Source organism: Scyliorhinus canicula, chromosome 1 (genome assembly GCF_902713615.1).
Source record: "Scyliorhinus canicula chromosome 1, sScyCan1.1, whole genome shotgun sequence".
NCBI classification, from domain to species: domain Eukaryota; kingdom Metazoa; phylum Chordata; class Chondrichthyes; order Carcharhiniformes; family Scyliorhinidae; genus Scyliorhinus; species Scyliorhinus canicula.
In genome coordinates, this window is record NC_052146.1 from 82,983,599 (window position 1) to 83,003,557 (window position 19,959).

The 19,959-nt window shown below is 46.6% G+C and overlaps 1 protein-coding gene across 6 annotated transcripts in view; it reads left to right on the top strand.

Annotated features, from left to right (window-relative positions):
- LOC119964605 (alpha-taxilin-like) overlaps positions 1-19,959 on the top strand; it is an 86,979-nt gene that overhangs the window by 26,944 nt on the left and 40,076 nt on the right. For 5 of the 6 annotated variants that reach the window (XM_038794315.1, XM_038794308.1, XM_038794336.1 and 2 more), the window contains 2 exons: positions 11,713-11,804; positions 18,957-19,127. In XM_038794315.1, coding sequence (XP_038650243.1) covers positions 11,713-11,804; positions 18,957-19,127 — 263 coding nt within the window. Of the gene's footprint in view, positions 1-11,710; positions 11,805-18,956; positions 19,128-19,959 lie in introns of all 6 variants that reach the window. The other variant, XM_038794354.1, reaches the window with a different exon arrangement.

The window sequence follows — 19,959 nt, forward strand, 5'->3', positions numbered from 1 at the left end:
CAGCACGGTAGCATTGTGGATAGCACAATTGCTTCACAGCTCCAGGGTCCCAGGTTCGATTCCGGTTTGGGTCACTGTCTGTGCGGAGTCTGCACATCCTCCCCGTGTGTGCGTGGGTTTCCTTTGGGTGCTCCGGTTTCCTCCCACAGTCCAAAGATATGCAGGTTAGGTGGATTGGCCATGATAAATTGCCCTTAGTGTCCAAAATTGCCCTTAGTGTTGGGTGGGGTTACTGGGTTATGGGGATAGGGTGGAGGTGTTGACCTCTGGTAGGGTGCTCTTTCCAAGAGCCGGTGCAGACACGATGGGCCGAATGGCACTGTAAATTCTATGATTTTTAAAAAATCACCATTTGTGGGGGTGAGACCCATGCAGACACGGGGAGAATGTGCAAACTGCACGTGGACAGTGACCCGGGGCCAGGATTGAACCTGGTCCTCGGTGCTGTGAGTCAGCAGTGCTAACCACTGCGCTACTGTTTCACCCCTTGGAAATATATTGTTGTTCCTTCCCTGTTGCTGGGTCAAAACCCTGGAACTCCCTACCTTAAGCACTGTGGGTGTACCTACACCACATCAATGGCTGGAGTTCAAGAAGGGAGCTCACCACGTTCTTGAGGGCTATTAGAGATGGGCAATAAATGCTGACCTCGCCAGCGAGCCCATATCCCACAAATGAATTACTGGAGCGATGAAGGAAGAGAGGTGACTTGATAGAGGTGTTACAAGGTGATGCGAGGCATGGATAGAGTGGATAGCCTGAGACTTTTCCCCAGGGTGGAAATGGCTGTCATGAGGGGACATAATTTTAAGGTGATTGGAGGAAGGTATCGGGGAGATGTCAGAGGTGGGTTCTTTACACAGTGGTGGGTGCGTGCAATGCACTGCCAGCAGGGGTGGTGGAGTCAGAGCCATTCGGGACATTTAAGCGACTCTTGGACAGGCACATGGCCTGCAGTAAATTGAATGGGTGTAGGTTAGGTTGATCTTAGATTAGGATAAGTGGTCGGTACAACATCATGGGCCGAAGGGCCTGTACTCTTTTGTACTGTTCTGTGTTCTATGAATTTATAAAATGCATGTGGGGAGGGTAAACAAATGTAGGGAATACACAGTAAATGGACACGCATTGAGGGGGGTAGATCCGTGTCCACAGGTTCCTCAAAGTGGCTGGGCAGGTGAATAAGATGGTAAAGAAAGAATATGGAATGCTTTCCTTTATTGGGTGGGATACGGATTTAAAAAGCAGGATGTAATGCTGGAACTGTATAAAAAGCTGGTTAGGCCACAGTTAGAACTTTGTGTACAGTTCTGGTCACCAAATTATATGAAGGACATAATTGTTCTGAAGAGAGTGCAGAGGAGATCTCCACAAATCTTGACAGGGCTTGAAAATTATGAGGCATGATTGGCTCGGCTAGGGTTGTTTATCTTAGAACAGAGGAGGCCAAGAGTGAACTAATTAAGGTGTACAAAATTGAGGGGTCCAGAGAAGGTGGATTGGAAAAACTGGTTTCCCCTCGCTGAGAGGGGGTCAGTCACCAAAGGGTGATTGTGAGAAGTGTTAGAGAGGACATGATTATAAAACCTTTCACCCAGAGGGTGGTGGGCATCTGGAATTTACTATTTGAATTGGTAGTTGAGACAGAACGATCAATTTGAAAGGTAATTGGATCTGTATCTGAAGTGCAGTAATCTGCAGGACTGCAGACCTGGTGCCGGAAAGTGGAATTAAAATGAGCGCTAGTTTTTTTTCCCCCTTTCTTTTGGCTGGCAGGGACATGATGTTCCGAATGACCTCTTTCTGTGCTGCGACTTTTCTGTGATTGGCAACATGCATTTTTAAATTTCATCTATTAAAATGATACTGAGCAGGTAGCAGTTGGAACCAAATCACAAGCAAGTTACAGCTAACACTGCACAATAACAGCTGAGCGTTACAATTATAAAACTTTCTCTTAGTTTGTTGAGTATGTTCAAGGCTGAAATTGATAGACTTTTTGAACATGGTGCAAGTAGACTGACTCGAAGTCAAAGATGAGCAGTAATGTTGAATGGTAGAGCAGGCTCAAAGGACTGAAGGGCTGCCTCTTGCTACTTTTTCTTTTGTTTTCTGGGTTTGATTATGGAAAAGGAGATATCAAAGGGAATGGGTTTTGTTGGTTTAATGGAACCAACTACTATAAGGCACAAATCAAATAAGTACAAAACAGTACCACCAAAGGCATGGGGTTGATTGGTGGGACATTTAAAAAGTACCAAAGGCGTGATTGACGGGGTATTTCTCAACGGCCACATTGTCGAGATCGTGGCCCATATTTAACGGCACTTTGTGCTTGAAATGAGCCCTCACCTGCCTCTCGCCATTACTGGCTGTCTCGCCGTCTGATTCACTGGACTTGTGCCTCAGCGTCGCGCTGCTAAAAAGGGGGAGCTGCTTTTAAATGCTCCCTCACCATTCTCTCCCAGTCAACACATACATGTATGGCAGCGCACAGACCTGCTCCTTGCTTTGGCGATGCCGACCTGGCCAGGCTTTTCAACGCCATCGATGAGAGATGAGATATCCTGTTCCCCCGAGGAGGTCAGAGGGCCAGCAACAGGCCACCAACACCACCTGGAAGACGGTCGCAGTGGCTGTCGGAGCGGGCAGCATGACCAGAAGGACCAGCGACCAATGTCGGAAGAAGACCAATAGCCTCCATTGAGCCGCAAGGGGAAGTCCACCTCTCTCCTGGCATCAGTTCCGCCTGCCACCCCTCAAATTCCCAAGATCACAAATCACTGCTGATACACCGCACCATCCCTACATCCGATCTTTGTGCCTGTTCCTCAGCACCACCTGACACCCACCTGCATAACCCCTTAATGTCCAAGTGCAGTGCCCACACGTGCCATCTGCTATAACGTCCCTGACCCATCAAACTCACTTTGTCCCCGAAGGCAAAGATAGCCCATAATAAGTGGGAAAGGGCCAAGCCTAGGTTAGAATACTAGAGATCCAAATCCTCTCCCCCTATGAGGAATGGGCCCTGGAGATTGCGGGGTTCTCAGAGGGGAGAGCAGTCACCAATAACAAGATTGGCCTGCGCCGCAGAGCTGAGGATCCACTACTCCTTCACCCAGGTAACCTGATTGAAATTGTTTGTGCGAACCTATAACAGCTGATTGCTGTTATTGTGCGGGGCGCAGTGGTTGCTGAGTGAGTGCTTGCTAAGGGGAGTAAATTTTTAAAAAACTTACTGTTGGGGGTTTCCAGCTGAATCCGGTCGGAGTGAGGACAGAGTGACTGCTGGATAAGTAGTAAAGATTTAAATTGTTTGCGTGGGCCCATAACAGCTGATTGCTGTTATTGTGCAGGACGCAGCGGTTGCTGGATAAATGTTTTACTTTTACCTGTATTTAAGTTGGGCGGTTCCTAAACCCGAGACACTACAGTTGTAGTGTCCCCCACCCTGCCTCCGCCTCTAACCTAAGGGGTTGAATGAATATCAGGTAAGCTCTTTCTTTTTCTTGTTTTTATCCGCAAGTTATCTAGAGGGGATAGCAGGGAAGGCAGTGCAATGTTCCTCCTGCAGAATGTTTGAGGTGAGGGACGCTGCAGTGTCCCTGCTGATTTCACCTGTGGGAAGTGCACCCATCTCCAGCTCCTCAGAAACCGCGTTTGGGAACTGGAGCTGGAGTTAGATGAACTTCGGGTCATTCGGGAGGCAGAGGTCATCATAGATAGTAGCTTCAGGGATGTAGTTACTCTGAAGAATCAAGATAGATGGGTGACGGTGAGAGGGGCTGGGAGGAAGCAGTCAGTGCAGGGATCCTCTGTGGTCGTTCCCCTCAGTAACAAGTATACCCTTTGCATACTGTTGAGGGGGACGACCTACCAGGGGTAAGCCACGGTGAATAGATCTCCTGCACTGAGTCCGTCCCTGTGGCTCAGAAGGGAAGGAAGGAGAGCAGGAGAGCAATAGTTATTGGGGACTCGATAGTTAGAGGGACAGATAGACGGTTCTGTGGCAATAAAAGAGACTCACGGATGGTATGTTGCCTCCAGGGTGCCAGGGTCCGTGATGTCTCAGACCATGTTTTCAGAATCCTTAAGGGGGAGGGGGAACAGTCACAAGTCGTGGTACATATCAGTACCGACGACATAGGTAAGAGAAGGGACGGGGATTTAAAACAGGAATTTAGGGAGCTAGGGTGGAAGCTGAAAGCCAGGACAAATCATGTTGTCATCTCTGGTTTGTTGCCGGTGCCACGTCTAGCGAGTTGAGGAACAGGTAGAGAGTGCAGATAAACATGTGGCTGCAGGGATGGTGTAGGAGGGAGGGTTTCAGTTACGTGGATAATTGGAGCACATTATGGGGAAGATGGGACCTGTACAGACAGGATGGGACCTGTACAGACCTGTACAAACTAATTTGTCAGGAGGATGGGAAAACAAACTGTCGTCCAGAAGCCGGTGTTTTGAGTAGTGAGGTACAGAGGAGGATATCAAGGTCACAGGCATGTACCGGTAGACAGGAAGGTGGGTTGAAATGTGCCTACTTCAATGCAAGGAGCATCCAGAATAAGGTAGGTGAACTTGGAGCGTGGATTGGTACTTGGGACTACGATGTTGTGGGCATTACGGAGACATGGTTAGAATAGGGACAGGAATAGTTGTTGGAAGTTCCGGGGCATAGATGTTTCAGTAAGAGTAGGGAAAGTGGTAAAATAGGTGGAGGAGTTGCATTGTTAATTAAGGATAGTTTAACCGAGGGCAGCACGGTGGCCTGGTGGTTAGCACAGCTGCCTCACGGCGCTGAGATCCCAGGTTCGATCCCGGCTCTGGGTCACTGTCCGTGTGGAGTTTGCACATTCTCCCCGTGTTTGCATCGGTTTCGCCCCCACAATCCAAAAATGTGCAGAGTAGGTGGATTGGCCACACTAAATTTCCCCCTTAATTGGAAAAAATAATTGGTTAATCTAAATTTATTAAAAAAAAGGATAGTTTAACCGCTGCAGAAAGGCAGTTTGAGGGGATTCTACCTACTGAGGTAATATGGGCTGAAATTAGAAATAGGAAAGGAGCGGTCACGTTGTTAGGAGTTTTCTATAGGCCCCCAAATAGTAATAGAGATGTGGAGGAAGAAATTGCAAAACAGACTATGGATAGGTGTGGAGGTCTCAGGATAGCTGTCATGGGTGACTTTAACTTTCCAAATATTGATTGGAACCTCTATAGGTCGAACAGTTCGGGTGCGGCAGTTTTTGTACAATGTGTGCAGAAGGGTTTCCTGACACAATATGTGGATAGGCCGACAAGTGGTGGGGCTACACATTGGATTTGGTACTGGGTAATGAACCGGGCCAAGTGTTAGATTTGTTTGTGGGAGAGCACTTTGGAGATAGTGACCACAATTCGGTGTCTATCACTATTGCAATGGAGAGGGATAGGGCCATACAGCAGGGCAAGGTTTATAATTGGGGGAGGGGTAATTATAATGCGATTAGGCAAGAATTAGGGAGCATAAGATGGGAACAGAAACTATCAGGGAAAGACACAAATGAAAGGTGGAGCTTGTTCAAGGAACAAATACTGTGTGTCCTTGATAGGTATGTTTCTGTCAGGCAGGGAGGAAATGGCCATTTGAGAGAACCATGGTTCACAAAAGAGGTTGAATGTCTTGTCAAGAAGAAAAAGGAAGCGCATGTAAGGATGAGAAAACAAGGTTCAGTTGGGTCGCTTAAGGGTTACAAGGTAGCAAGGAATGAGCTTAACAAAAGGGCTTAGGAGAGCTAGGAGTGGGCATGAGAAGTCCTTGGTGGGTTGGATCAAAGAAAACCCCAAGGCTTTTTACTCTTATTTGAGAAATAAAAGAATGACCAGGGTGAGGTTAGGGCTGGTCAAGGACAGTAGTGGGAACTTGTGCATGGAGTCAGAAGAGATAGGAGAGGCGTTGAACGAATACTTTTCTTCAGTGTTCACCAAGAAAAGGGGCCATGTTTTTGAGGAAGAGAGTGTGATACAGGCGGGTAGGCTGGAGGAGGTAGATGTTCTGAGGAAGGATGTATTAGCAATTTTGAAAAAACGTAGGGTTGACAAGTCCCCTGGGCCAGATGAGATATATCCTAGGATTCTTTGGGAGGCAAGGGATGAGATTGCAGAGCCTTTGGCTTTGATCTTTGGGTCCTCACTGTCCACGGGGATAGTGCCAGAGGACTGGAGAGTGGCGAATGTTGTTCCTCTGTTCAAGAAAGGGAATGGGAATGACCCTGGTAATTATAGGCCGGTTAGTCTTTCTTCGGTAATTTAATGGAAAAGGTTGTGAAGATTAGGGATAGAGAGGGATTTGTGACCATTTGGAAAGATGCAGCTTAATCCGGGATAGTCAACACGGATTCGTGAAGGGTAAGTCTTGCCTCTCAAATTTGATTGAATTCTTTGAGGAGGTTACTAGGTGTGTAGATGAATGTAGAGCAGTTGATGTCGTATACATGGATTTTAGTAAGGCGTTTGATAAGGTTCCCCATGGTCGGCTCATGAAGAAAGTAAGGAGGTGTGAGGTAGAGGGAAATTTGGCCAATTGGATAAGTAACTGGCTATCACATTGAAGACAGAGAGTGGTGGTGGATGGAAAATTTTCAGACTGGAGACCAGTTACCAGCGATGTACCACTGGGATCAATGCTGGGTCCTCTGCTATTTGTGATTTTTATCAATGACTTGGAGGAGGGGGCTGAAGGGTGGGTCAGTAAATTTGCTGATGACACCAAGATTGGTGGAGTAGTGGATGAGGTGGAGGGTTGTTGTAGGCTGCAAAGAGGCATTGATAGGATGCAGAGCTGGGCCGAAAAATGGCAGATGGAGTTTAACCCTGATAAGTGCGAGGTGATTCGTTTTGGTAGGAAAAATTTGAATGAGGATTACAGGGTCAAAGGTAGGGTTCTGAGGAATGTGGAGGAACTGAGAGAACTTGGGATTCATGTCCACAGATCTCTGAAGGTTGCCACTCAAGTGGATAGAGCCGTGAAGAAGGCCTATTATGTGTTAGCGTTTATTAACAGGAGGCTTGAGTTTAAGAGCCGTGGGGTTATGCTGCAACTGGACATGACCCTGGTGAGACCACATTTGGAATATTGTGTGCAGTTCTGGTCACCTCACTGTAGGAAGGATGTGGAAGCATTGCAAAGGAGATTTACCAGGATGCTGCCTGGTTTGGAGGATAGGTCTTATGAGGACTGGTTGAGGGAGCTAGGGGTTTTCTCTTTGGTGCGGAGGAGGATGAGAGGCGACTTCATAGAGGTTTATAAGATGATGAGGGGGATAGATAGAGTGGACGTTCAGAGACTATTTCCTCAGGTGGATGTAGCTGTTACAAGGGGGCATAACTATAAGGTTCAGGGTGGGAGATATAGGAGGGATGTCTGAGGTAGGTTCTTTACTCCGAGGTGGTTAGGGTGTGGAATGGACTGCTTGCTGTGATAGTGGAGTCGGACACTTTATGAACTTTCAAGCGGTTATTAGATAGGTACATGGAGCACATCAGAATGACAGGGAGTGGGATAGCTTGATCTTGGTTTCGGACAATGCTCGGCACAACATCGAGGGCTGAAGGGCCTGTTCTGTGCTGTACTGTACTGTTCTATGTCTCAAGTGAGTTGTTCATGCTAGACAAAATTATCCTTTGCTCTCACTGACCATATGTCCATTGTCTCGTAGGGTATCTGGTGGGGCCGGGCCATCCAGAATCCCCCCCCACACACACACACACACACACACCCCACACCTCTTACCCAAGAGAGCACCGAGGCATCACAGCTATCATCCCCAACTTCCTCCAGTGCAGAGACGCACTCCTTGGTGGGAGACATTCGTGGACAGGCTTCTGGGGCACCATCTGGTGAGCATCACACAGTTGCTGATGCACGTCAGGTGGAGGCAGGAACATCCAAGGGAGTCAGCAGTCAGGGGCCTCTGGACAAGGATCTCCCAGAGCTGATGCAGATGATAGGACACAGAGGTGATGTTCAGGAGGGGATGTCAGCGACATTCCAACTAGTTCATAGCCAATTGGAGAAGGCCCAAAGGCTACGGGCGTGGGAGATGATGTCGACAGTGCGTGGCACCGAGGCCAACACTGCTAGGGTGGTGACCGCAGTCATGTTCCAGTCGCTCAGGGACATGTCCCAGGTGCAGGTGGACATTGCCGGGGCACTGCAGAGCATGGCCCAGTCATTGAGGAGCATCTCTGAGAGCATTGACACCATGATGCAGACGATGGGGAGCTGCCGGGACTGGCAGAGCCAGATGACGTAGAGGACGAGCTCACTCCAGCTGTCGTCCCATGGAATTCCCCAGGGTCCCGTGGGCACCGCCAGAAAGGAGGAAGCAAAGAGACGACAATGGTCTCCAGAGTTGGGGAATGGTGGCTGGGAGAGGTTCAGGAGATGAGGCGAGCGGAAGGAGGGAATGGGGGCGTGTGGGAGAGGTGGGAATGGGGGCGTGTGGGTGGAGTGGGAATGGGGGCGTGTGGGTGGAGTGGGAATGGGGGCGTGTGGGTGGAGTGGGAATGGGGGCGTGTGGGTGGAGTGGGAATGGGGGCGTGTGGGTGGAGTGGGAATGGGGGCGTGTGGGTGGAGTGGGAATGGGGGCGTGTGGGTGGAGTGGGAATGGGGGCGTGTGGGTGGAGTGGGAATGGGGGCGTGTGGGTGGAGTGGGAATGGGGGCGTGTGGGTGGAGTGGGAATGGGGGCGTGTGGGTGGAGTGTGAATGGGGGGTGTGGGTGGAGTGGGAATGGGGGCGTGTGGGTGGAGTGGGAATGGGGGCGTGTGGGTGGAGTGGGAATGGGGGCGTGTGGGTGGAGTGGGAATGGGGGCGTGTGGGTGGAGTGGGAATGGGGGCGTGTGGGTGGAGTGGGAATGGGGGCGTGTGGGTGGAGTGGGAATGGGGGCGTGTGGGTGGAGTGGGAATGGGGGCGTGTGGGTGGAGTGGGAATGGGGGCGTGTGGGTGGAGTGGGAATGGGGGCGTGTGGGTGGAGTGGGAATGGGGGCGTGTGGGTGGAGTGGGAATGGGGGCGTGTGGGTGGAGTGGGAATGGGGGCGTGTGGGTGGAGTGGGAATGGGGGCGTGTGGGTGGAGTGGGAATGGGGGCGTGTGGGTGGAGTGGGAATGGGGGCGTGTGGGTGGAGTGGGAATGGGGGCGTGTGGGTGGAGTGGGAATGGGGGCGTGTGGGTGGAGTGGGAATGGGGGCGTGTGGGTGGAGTGGGAATGGGGGCGTGTGGGAGGAGTGGGAATGGGGGCGTGTGGGTGGAGTGGGAATGGGGGCGTGTGGGTGGAGTGGGAATGGGGGCGTGTGGGTGGAGTGGGAATGGTTGCGTGTGGGTGGAGTGGGAATGGGGGCGTGTGGGTGGAGTGGGAATGGGGGCGTGTGGGTGGAGTGGGAATGGGGGCGTGTGGGTGGAGTGGGAATGGGGGCGTGTGGGTGGAGTGGGAATGGGGGCGTGTGGGTGGAGTGGGAATGGGGGCGTGTGGGTGGAGTGGGAATGGGGGCGTGTGGGTGGAGTGGGAATGGGGGCGTGTGGGTGGAGTGGGAATGGGGGCGTGTGGGTGGAGTGTGAATGGGGGCGTGTGGGTGGAGTGGGAATGGGGGCGTGTGGGTGGAATGGGAATGGGGCCGTGTGGGTGGAGTGGGAATGGGGGCGTGTGGGAGGAGTGGGAATGGGGGCGTGTGGGTGGAGTGGGAATGGGGGCGTGTGGGTGGAGTGGGAATGGGGGCGTGTGGGTGGAGTGGGAATGGGGGCGTGTGGGTGGAGTGGGAATGGGGGCGTGTGGGTGGAGTGGGAATGGGGGCGTGTGGGTGGAGTGGGAATGGGGGCGTGTGGGAGGAGTGGGAATGGGGGCGTGTGGGAGGAGTGGGAATGGGGGCGTGTGGGAGGAGTGGGAATGGGGGCGTGTGGGAGGAGTGGGAATGGGGGCGTGTGGGAGGAGTGGGAATGGGGGCGTGTGGGAGAAGTGGGAATGGGGTCGTGTGGGAGGGGTGGGAATAGGGTCGTGTGGGAGGGGTGGGAATAGGGTCGTGTGGGAGGGGTGGGAGAATCGGGGAATGGGTGTTGGGCTCTTGAGTGCTTGATTGTTGGCTGCCTCTACGGTGCTGACTTGTCTAGAGGTCAGGATTCAAAGTTTGATTGATATGCGATGCAATAATAATCAGGGTGGCACAGTGGTTAGCTCTGTTGCTTTACAGCACCAGAGACCCAGGTTCGATTCCTGGCTTGGGCCACTGTCTGTGTGGAGTCTGCACGTTCTCCCTGTGTCTGCGTGGGTTCCCTCCCACAAGTCCAAAAAGACGTGCTGTTAGGTAATTCTGAATTCTCCCTCTTGTCTACTCGAACAGGTGCTGGAGTGTGGTGACTAGGGGCTTTTCACAGTGGCTTAATTGCAGTGTTAATGTAAGCCTACTTGTGACACTAATAAAGATTATTATTTTAATTGTCTGAGACATGGTATGTATACCCACTAGAGGCCATATTTTATTGGAAAAAGAGCCAATATTAACAGAAATTTGCAAATCAACCAGATAACATTCCACATATCGCACTAATCATTAATCAACAAGGAAACGGGCAGTAAGTGGCATAGTGATTAGCACTGCTGCCTACGGCGCTTAGGAGCCGGGTTCGAATCCTGGCCCTGGGTCACTGTCCATGTGGAGTTTGCACATTCTCCCCGTGTCTGTCTGGGTTTCGCCCCAGCAACCCAAAGATGTGCAGATTAGGTGAATTGGCCAATCTAAATTGCCCCTTAATTGGAAAATAAATAATTGGTTATTCTAAATTTATATTTAAAAAATCAATAAAGGAAATGTCACCATTCCCTATTCTTTCAGGCTACAGAAAAAGAAGGAAACAGCAGCCTCCAGGCGTTTGCATCTACAAGCAGCAGCAAACACAACCTGCAGCTGTGAAGTGCTCTCACTACTGGCAAGGCCAATTCCTCATTAGCAGCAGCCTTCAGCTGTGAAGCTCGCGGCGTTTCAGAATCAAAGGGAGTTAATGTGCGGCATGATGGCACAGTGGTTAGCACTGCTGACTTGCAGCTCCAGGGACCCGGGTTCAATTCCGGCCTCAGGTGACTGTTGAGTTTGCACTTTCTCCCCGTGTCTGCGTGGGTTTCCTCCGGGTGCTCTGGTTTCCTCCCACAGTCCAAAGATGTGCATGTTAGTTGGATTGGCCATGCTAAATTGCCCCTTAGTGTCGAAAGGGTTAGATGGGGTTATGGGGCTAGGTGGAGATATGGGCTTAAGTATAGTGCTCTTTCCAAGGGCTGGTGCAGACTCTTTGGGCTGAATGGCCTCCTTCTGCACTGTAAATTCTATGATTCTATGAATATGACCGTGTGCTGTTTAGCATTTTGTGCAGGTATATTGAATAATTGCTCTTGATTGGTAAATGTTTTAATTCCTAAAGAAAATGTAGTGTGTATTTATCTGGTATGCAGGCATTTTATGTCGCCGTCAAAAGGTTAAAATGTGAATAGGGTGCAGGTCCATACAGCTTGTGCTGTTCCTGCTATGTATTTTGATTAGCATTAACGTAGCCTTCAAAAAGATTATTGATTAACAGATATATTATGGGGACTGCAATGAGGGAGGGAAGAAGAAGACGTTTGAAAGTATGTTCCTGCATTGTGAGAAATATGCTACATTTCTCGTCTGTGATTATCTTTTTTCAGGAAAGGAAATTACGTTGTTGATGCAGACACTGAATACTTTGAGCACCCCAGAAGAGAAGCTTGCTGCACTTTGCAAGAAATATGCAGACATGGTCAGTTAAAAAAACTTTAAAGTTATACACTGCTCCAATCTAATCTGAAATTTAAATTATTTTCTGCTTTTTACATATTTTAAAGCGTTCTTTTATAGGTTAACAGATGTGGACTACTTGGACATTTGATCTGGATTTGGATTTTGTTTATCCAAATCCAATTCAAATGTCCAAGTCGTCCGCATCTGTTAACCTTTAAAAGAATGCTTGAAATATGTAAAAAGCAGAAAAGAATTTACATTTCAGGACAGATTGGAGCCTAACCTGAAATTTAAATTCTTTTCTGCTTTTTAAATCCTTTAAAGCATTCTTTTAAAGGATAACGGATGCGGACTACTTGGACATTTGAATTCTGACACTACTCTGGAATATTTTATGTACATTAAATTTCTGGCCCCTAATATTCATTACTTGGGAAAAGTGCATATTTGCTTTGTTAATCTTCCCCAATCATGATGTATTCTCTCATAGCCACTCATCTTATCTGGCATCTACCTGGTGATGTGGAATATTGCCCAAGTATCTGTTGTCCACTAAAAGCAGGACAAATTCAGTCTGGTTAATTACAGCACCATCAGTCTATTCATGATCAGCAAAAGTGATGGAAGGAGTTGTCGACAGTGCTGCCAGATGGCATTTACTCAGCAATAATCTTCTCCCTGACGCTCAGTTTAGGAGCAGAGAACAGGAGTAGGCCCATAAGCCTGCTCAACCATTCAATTAGATCATGACTGACCATCTACCTCAACGCTACATTCCTGTGCTATCCCCCATATTCCCTGATGTCATTGCTTTCCAGAAAGTTATCGATTTCTGTTTTGAACATGCTTCCACAGCCATCTGGGGTAAAGAATGCCAAAGATTCACCTATCTGTGAGTGAAGAAATTCCTCTCCACGGCCTTCTTATTCTGACATGACATTATGAACTCTGGTTCTAGACTCACCAACTAGGGGAAACATCCTATCTACATCCATCCTGTCATGCCCTGTAAGAATTTTGTAGGTTTCAATGAGATCACCCTTCATTCTTTGAAACTCTAGAGAATACAGACCCAGCTTCCTCGATCTCTTCTCATAAGACAAAATCCCTGCCATCCCAGGGATTGGCCTGGTGAAACATTTGTTGCGCTCACTCTATGGCAAGATAAGGAGACAAAAACTGTACGCAATACTCCAGGTGCTGTCTCACCAAGGCTCTGGACAATTGCAGCAAAGTATCTTTACTCCTGTACTCAAATGTCCTTTTAATGAAGACCAACAAACCATTTGCCTTCCTAATTGCTTGCTGCACCTTCATGCTAGCTTTTAGTGACACGTGCAAGAGCACCCAGGTCTATTTGGACATCAACACTTACCAACCTCTCAAGGTTTGAAAAAAATGCAGCGTTTCTGTATTTTCTACCCGGATGGATAATGTCACACTTATTCACTTTGTATTCCATCTGCCATGTTCTTGCTCATTCTCTTAGCCAATCTAAGTCCCCTTGAATACCTTTAAGATGTGGGAGCAAAAGTAGGCCATTTGCCCATTGAGTCTGCTCCGCCATTTAGTGAGATCAAGGCTGATCTGATGAGGCAGTTTCCTGCCTTATCCCTATAACCCTTGATTCCTTATTGATTAAAAACCTTTCTATCTCTGCTTTGAACATAATTAATGACTCAACCTCTACAGATCTCTATGGTAAATAATTCTACAGATTTGCTCCCCTCTGAAGGAAGAAATTCCTCCATCTCTGATTTAAATGGGTGACCCAGTATTATTTGATTATGCCCTCTGAACACAGGAATTAGGAGCAGAAGTAGCCAATTCAGCCCTTCGAGCCTACTCCGCCATTGAATCAGATTATAGCTGATCTCTTGCTGGTTTTAAATCCCTCCTCCCTATCTGTTCCCCATATCCCTTTAACCCGTTTTTAAAAAAAATCAGAAACAGGTTGAAGCATCCTCTTGGCGTCGACCCTGTCAAGCCCCCTGAGAATCTTTTATGTCTCGATAAGATCATTTTGCTAAACTCCAATGAGTACAGGCCTAACCCACTCAACCTCTCCTCATGAGAAAATCCCTCCATACCCGGGGTCAATCGAGTGAACCTTCTGGGCTGCCTCCAATGCGAATATACCTTGCCCCTTGTATCTTATTCACAACATCCGTTCCCCTAGTTTTGTGGCATTAGCAACATCGCCCCCACATCCAAATAATTTATAGATCGTGAACAGCTGTGTCCCGATCACTGTCCATGCGGTACCTCCATAGTAATTGCTGGCTAGCCTGAGAGCGATAGGTTTATTTCCACTCTGTTTTCTATCTATTGATTAATTCTCAATCCATAACCGTATCCCATGTGCTCAAATTGTATTTACTAACCTGTGTGGGACCTTACCAAAAGCCTTCTGAAGTTCCAAATATATCCCATCCATTGGTTCCCCTTTACCGATGCTACAGGTAATGTCCTCAAAAAAGCTCCAACAGGTCTGTTGAACATGATTTTCCTTTCCTGTGTTGGCTCTGCCCAATCATATTACTATTTTCCAAGTGCCTAATTGTCTCAGCCTTTATAATTGTTATGGGCCAGGGTTTAAAGAACCTCAAAGTGTATCATGGTGTTCACCTGACCCACAATTTTAATAGATTGTGGTATGGGGAGCACACGGCCCACTCTACAGGTGTGGTACAGTAGAAATGGAAAGTATTTTTTAAAGCAAAACACTGTTTATTCTATGAACTCAAGTTAAACCTTTTTAAAACCGTTACAACCGTTAATTCAAATACAACCCCAAAGAATACAACACTAAGTAATCCTTTAAGCTTTCCTTTTAACATCCATAAGACTTAAAAAGAAAACCTTTAACAGAAGCACCTCCGGTTTAACTTCACTACTGGGAACAGTTACCACATTGAAATCAGCAAATGGGCAATCATAAGCTTGCAGAGATTCACACACATCCTGCTGTGATTGCAGTTTCTCCAAAACTATAATGAAACCAAACCCACCCGGCAGCAAAAAGCCTAAAGCAAAAGTAAAAAGCTGACAGACAGCCCAGCTCCACCCACTCTCTGACATCACTGCAGTAAGAAACACCCATTTCTTAAAGGTACTCTCATTACAGATATTTCTATACACACCATTTATAAACACCCATTTCTTAAAGGTACTCCCACATGACATAATAGATACAAGCATTTTCCCTACTACCCACTCCAAAGTAACAGGTCTGTAGTCTCCATTTTTCTCTCTTCCTCCCTTAAATAGAGGATTTGCCACTTTTCAGTCTACAGGAATCTCTCCAGAATGTATAGAATTTTGAAAGATAATCACCGATGCATCCACTATTGCTATAACCACCTCTGTAGCTCTTCTGGTCCAGGGGATTTATTAACTTTCAATTCAATTATTTTTTCACGTCCTAACTCTTTATTAATACTAATTTCTTTAAGTTCTTCATTTTCACAAGCTCCTCCCTCCATTCTCTTATTTCTGGGAGGTTTTCAGTACCTTCCTTTGTGTAGACAGACACAAAGTAATTGTTTTGTTTCACTGGCATTTCCCAATTCACCATTCAAAATGTTCCTGTCTCTACCTGTAATAGATCTACAATTGTCCTAAGTTCTCACTCGCTTGCATTCCTAGTCTCTTTTTCCTTTCTTGAGCAGTTTCTTGGACCGCCTTTGCTGAATTCTAAATTGCTCCCAATCCTTGGGCTTACCACTTTTTCTGGCAACTTTATCACCCACTACTTTTATCTAATGCAACCATTTTTAGCCATGGTTGATTCTCCTTTCCTGTTGGGCTTTTGTGTCTTAATTGAATGTATATTACCATGTAATACATCTTTAAATACTAGTCATTGTCTGAGTGTATTTTCCCAGCCCATCATGGTCAACTTGCCCCTCCAAAGATGTGCAGGTTAGGTGGATTGGCCATGCTAAATTGCCCTTAGTGTCCAAAAAAGGTTGGTTGGGATAGGGTGGAGGTGTGGGCTTAAGTGGTCGGTGCAGACTTGATCGGCCTTCTTCTGCACTGTAAATTCTATGATTCTATGTTCATAGTTTCCTGTATTCAAATTTAAGACCCTAATTTCAGGATGAGCTACATAATTTTCAAACTTAATGTAAAATTAGCATAGTATGGTCACTATTTATTAAGGCTGCTTTACAGCAAAGTTATTAATTATGCATTTCTCATTATATTATAATAAATATAAAATGGCTTGATCCCTAGTTGGTTCTTCAACACATTGCTTTGGGTTCTGTCAGTGTTCCTCAGCTCCTGACCTAATTACAGCCTTGTTCCAAACATGGACAAAGGAGCTGAACTAAAACGTGAGGTGAGAGTGACTGCCCTTGAAATTAAGGCTGCAGTTGACCAAGTGTGGTACCAAGGAGCCCCAGAAAAGCTGGAGTCAATGGGAATCCGGGGGGAAACTCTTCACTGGTTAGAATCACACCTTGCATAAAGGAAGATGGTTGTGCTGTTGGAAGTCGATTATCTCCGTCCCAGGATGCCACTGCAGGATTTCCTCAGGTCGTGTCCTAGGCCCAACCATCTTCAATGACCATATCCCCATCTTCCCGTAACAGCCTCCCCGAACAGGCGCCGGAATGTGGCGACTAGGGGCTTTTCACAGTAACTTCATTTGAAGCCTACTCGTGACAATAAGCGATTTTCATTTCATTTTCATTTCATTTCATTTCATTAAGGTTAGAAGTGGGATGTTTGTTGATGATTGCACAATGTTCAGCATCTCCGATGCTGAATCAGACAGTGCCCATATGTAGCAAGAGTTGGACACATTCAAGCTTGGGCTGATGACTAGAAAGTAAAATCAGCGCCATGCAAGTGACAACCAATGACCATCTCCAAAAGAGAATCTAGCCATCTTTTGAATAAACTGTCCCATGTTGCTTCCAGCAGATTCACTTCTTCCAGTTTTGCTAAATTGTAATGTTCAGTATCGAGCAAAAATTATTTCCTTCAGTCTCCAAGAAATCTCAAACTCTCTTTGTTTGCATGGCTCACCCCAATAATTTCTTCCCCCTGGCCAAGCCAGGGCAAACCTTTCAGAGTTCTTAAATTTCTACTAGTTCCCTCTCCTTGACTGTCAGACCAACTGCCATCAGAATTCCGCCTGGTAGCTATCACAGAACAGCCTTTTTCCTGCTGCATACAACTGTTGTTGCCTTTGTCTCCTGGATTCCACCTCACTCTGTTATCTCTTAGACAGGAAGTCTGCAATAATGAGAACATCTGCTTCTATCTTTGATTTCAGCTGTTAAACTGAGCATGTGCATTTCAACAACACGTGACTTGGGCCCCGTCTCTCTCTGTTTCTATGGTGACCAGGCCATACAGGCTTGTTGTCGAAGCGCTCACAACAGATCACGTGACTTTCTTCATTGCCCACTTTCATATGTTTGTGACCAGACCCCAATATTTGTTTGGATACCGCACAAGAACCCCAAACATTTTTAAAACTGTGAGGAAAGGATACTTTGCTCCAGGAGTGATTCCTCTGACCAATAGGTATATGGTATATTAAAACAAACTTTATTATTAACACAAGATTAAACTACATTAACATCACAGAAAATATCTCACAACAGTTAAACAATTCTTAACAATAAAAAGAAACACTTTTAGCTTCTAACTGATACCGTCTCTTTCTCCAATCTGGAAAAGCCACTTGTAAATACAATTAGCATATACAAAGTTACTTGCTGCACACTTGAATAGAGATTTCTTGGAAAAACCACTGAAGAGAGAAGAACAGAGAGATCTTGGGGTTCATGACCACAGATCTCTGAAGGTTGCCACTCAAGTGGATATAGCCGTGAAGAAGGCTTATAGTGTGTTAGCGTTTATTAACAGGGGGCTTGAGTTTAAGAGCCGTGGGGTTATGCTGCAGCCGTACATGACCCTGGTGAGACCACATTTGGAATATTGTGCGCAGTTCTGGTCACCTCACTATAGGAAGGATGTGGAAGCATTGCAAAGGAGATTTACCAGGATGCTGCCTGGTTTGGAGGATAGGTCTGATGAGGAATGGTTGAGGGAGCTAGGGCTTTTCTCTTTGGAGCGGAGAAGAATGAGAAGCGACTTCGTAGAGGTTTATAAGATGGTTAGGGGATAGATAGAGTGGACGTTCAGAGACTATTTCCTCGGGTGGATGTAGCTGTTACAAGGGGGCATAACTATAAGGTTCAGGGTGGGAGATATAGAAGGGATGTCCGAGGTAGGTTCTTTACTCAGAGAGTGGTTGGGTGTGGAATGGACTGCCTGCTGTGATAGTGGAGTCGGACACTTTAGGAACTTTCAAGCAGTTATTGGATAGGCACATGGAGCACACCAGAATGACAGGGAGTGGGATAGCTTGATCTTGGTTTCGGACAAGGCTCGGCACAACATCGCGGGCCGAAGGGCCTGTTCTGTGCTGTACTGTTCTATGTCTCAAAACCCTTTCAGATACCAGCTGCGAGTCTTGTTGTGTATGTCAGACTACTGCTTAACCTGTCAGCATTTGGCAAAAGCTCCTGCTGAGCTTAAAGCTCTTAGCAGATTAAAGGTTAAGATACCTTCTGCAGACCTGGCTCCTCCCATTAATTATATCATCTCTATCCCACTCAGATCCGCAGACCAGCTTACCCAAGTCTAAAAACAACGTCTCAAATTATCTACTCTCCAGGGAATCTTCTTTCTATAAACAAAAGTCTATTAAACCCCTCTTTGTAAACACACGTTTGGTTGGTTAGAGTGAATGCTAATCTCACTTTTACGATATCTTAAATGCACTTTTTTTAAGCCACAGAGTATGGATACCTTCAACCAAGCTTTTGATAACATTACTGCAACAGATAAATATAATGCAATCTATATAAAAACATTCAACATTCATCATACATAAATTAGAAGGACAGTTTAAAACATAACCCTCTTAGAAAAGGTTTAATTCGTAACAGTACTACGTACATGATCTTTATTTTAGTAAAATATTGCGGTCCTGGTTATGTTGGTTATGATGTGTAAAGCTGAAGTTCCACATGCTTAGCAAAATGGTTCTCATTTTGACAAATTAAGCTGTTCAAAATTAGTCACCATCCATTAAAGTGATCTAAAGCTTTGACCTATCTGAATGACACAATTGATCTCTCTGCAGCTCGAAGAGCATAGAAATACACAAAAGCAAATGAGACTGCTACAAAAGAAACAAACTCAAATCATACAAGAGAAGGATCACCTCCGGAATGAGCACAGCAAAGCCATTCTGGCACGCAGCAAACTAGAAAGTTTGTGCCGTGAGCTGCAACGCCATAATCGAACACTCAAGGTAAAGTGAAGTGATCATTGGTAACTGCAGATTAGTGCACAGATGATATCTGTTTGCTTCCAGTACAGGTCTTGTGGATAAAGCCTTGTTAATTTTTTGCTTAACCTACTTATATGTCTAGTTTTTCATCTGTTACTACAAATTCAGAAATGTGTTGGGGTGGATCTGTGTGGCATAGTTGATTAAGACATGTGAAAAGGGACAAAAGATAATCTCTATCTGGTTTGTCCTTGCCCACCATTGTACATCTTTATCATGACATTTGGGGAGACAGTGGTGTGGTGGTCATGTGGTGGACTAGTAAACCAGAGACCCAGGCTAATGCTCCAGGTACATGGATTCAAATCGCAACAGGCAGCAGGTGGAATTTGAATTCAGTTAATAAGTCTGGAATATAAATGTAGTTTCAGCATTGGTGACCATGAAGCAATCATCGACTGTCCTCAAAACTCAAATGATTCACTAATAACCTTTGGGGAAGGAAATTTCCCATCCTTATCTGACCTGGCCTACCGGTAGTGGTTGACTCTGAACTGTCCTCTGAAATGGCTTAACAAGCCATTGAGTTTAAGGGCAACAAATTCTGGCCTTGCCAGTGATACACAGATCCCAGGAAACAATAAAGAAGACCCAAGAATAAAGTAAACCCAGGGCGGCGCGGTGGTTAGTTGGCACTGCTGCCTCACAGCGCTGAGGACCCGGGTTTGATCCCGGCCCTGGTTCACTGTCCATGTGGAGTTTGCACATTCTCCCCATATCTGCATGGGTCTCACCCTCTCAACCCAAAAAGATATGCAGGATGGTGGATTGGCCATGCTAAATTGCCCCTTAA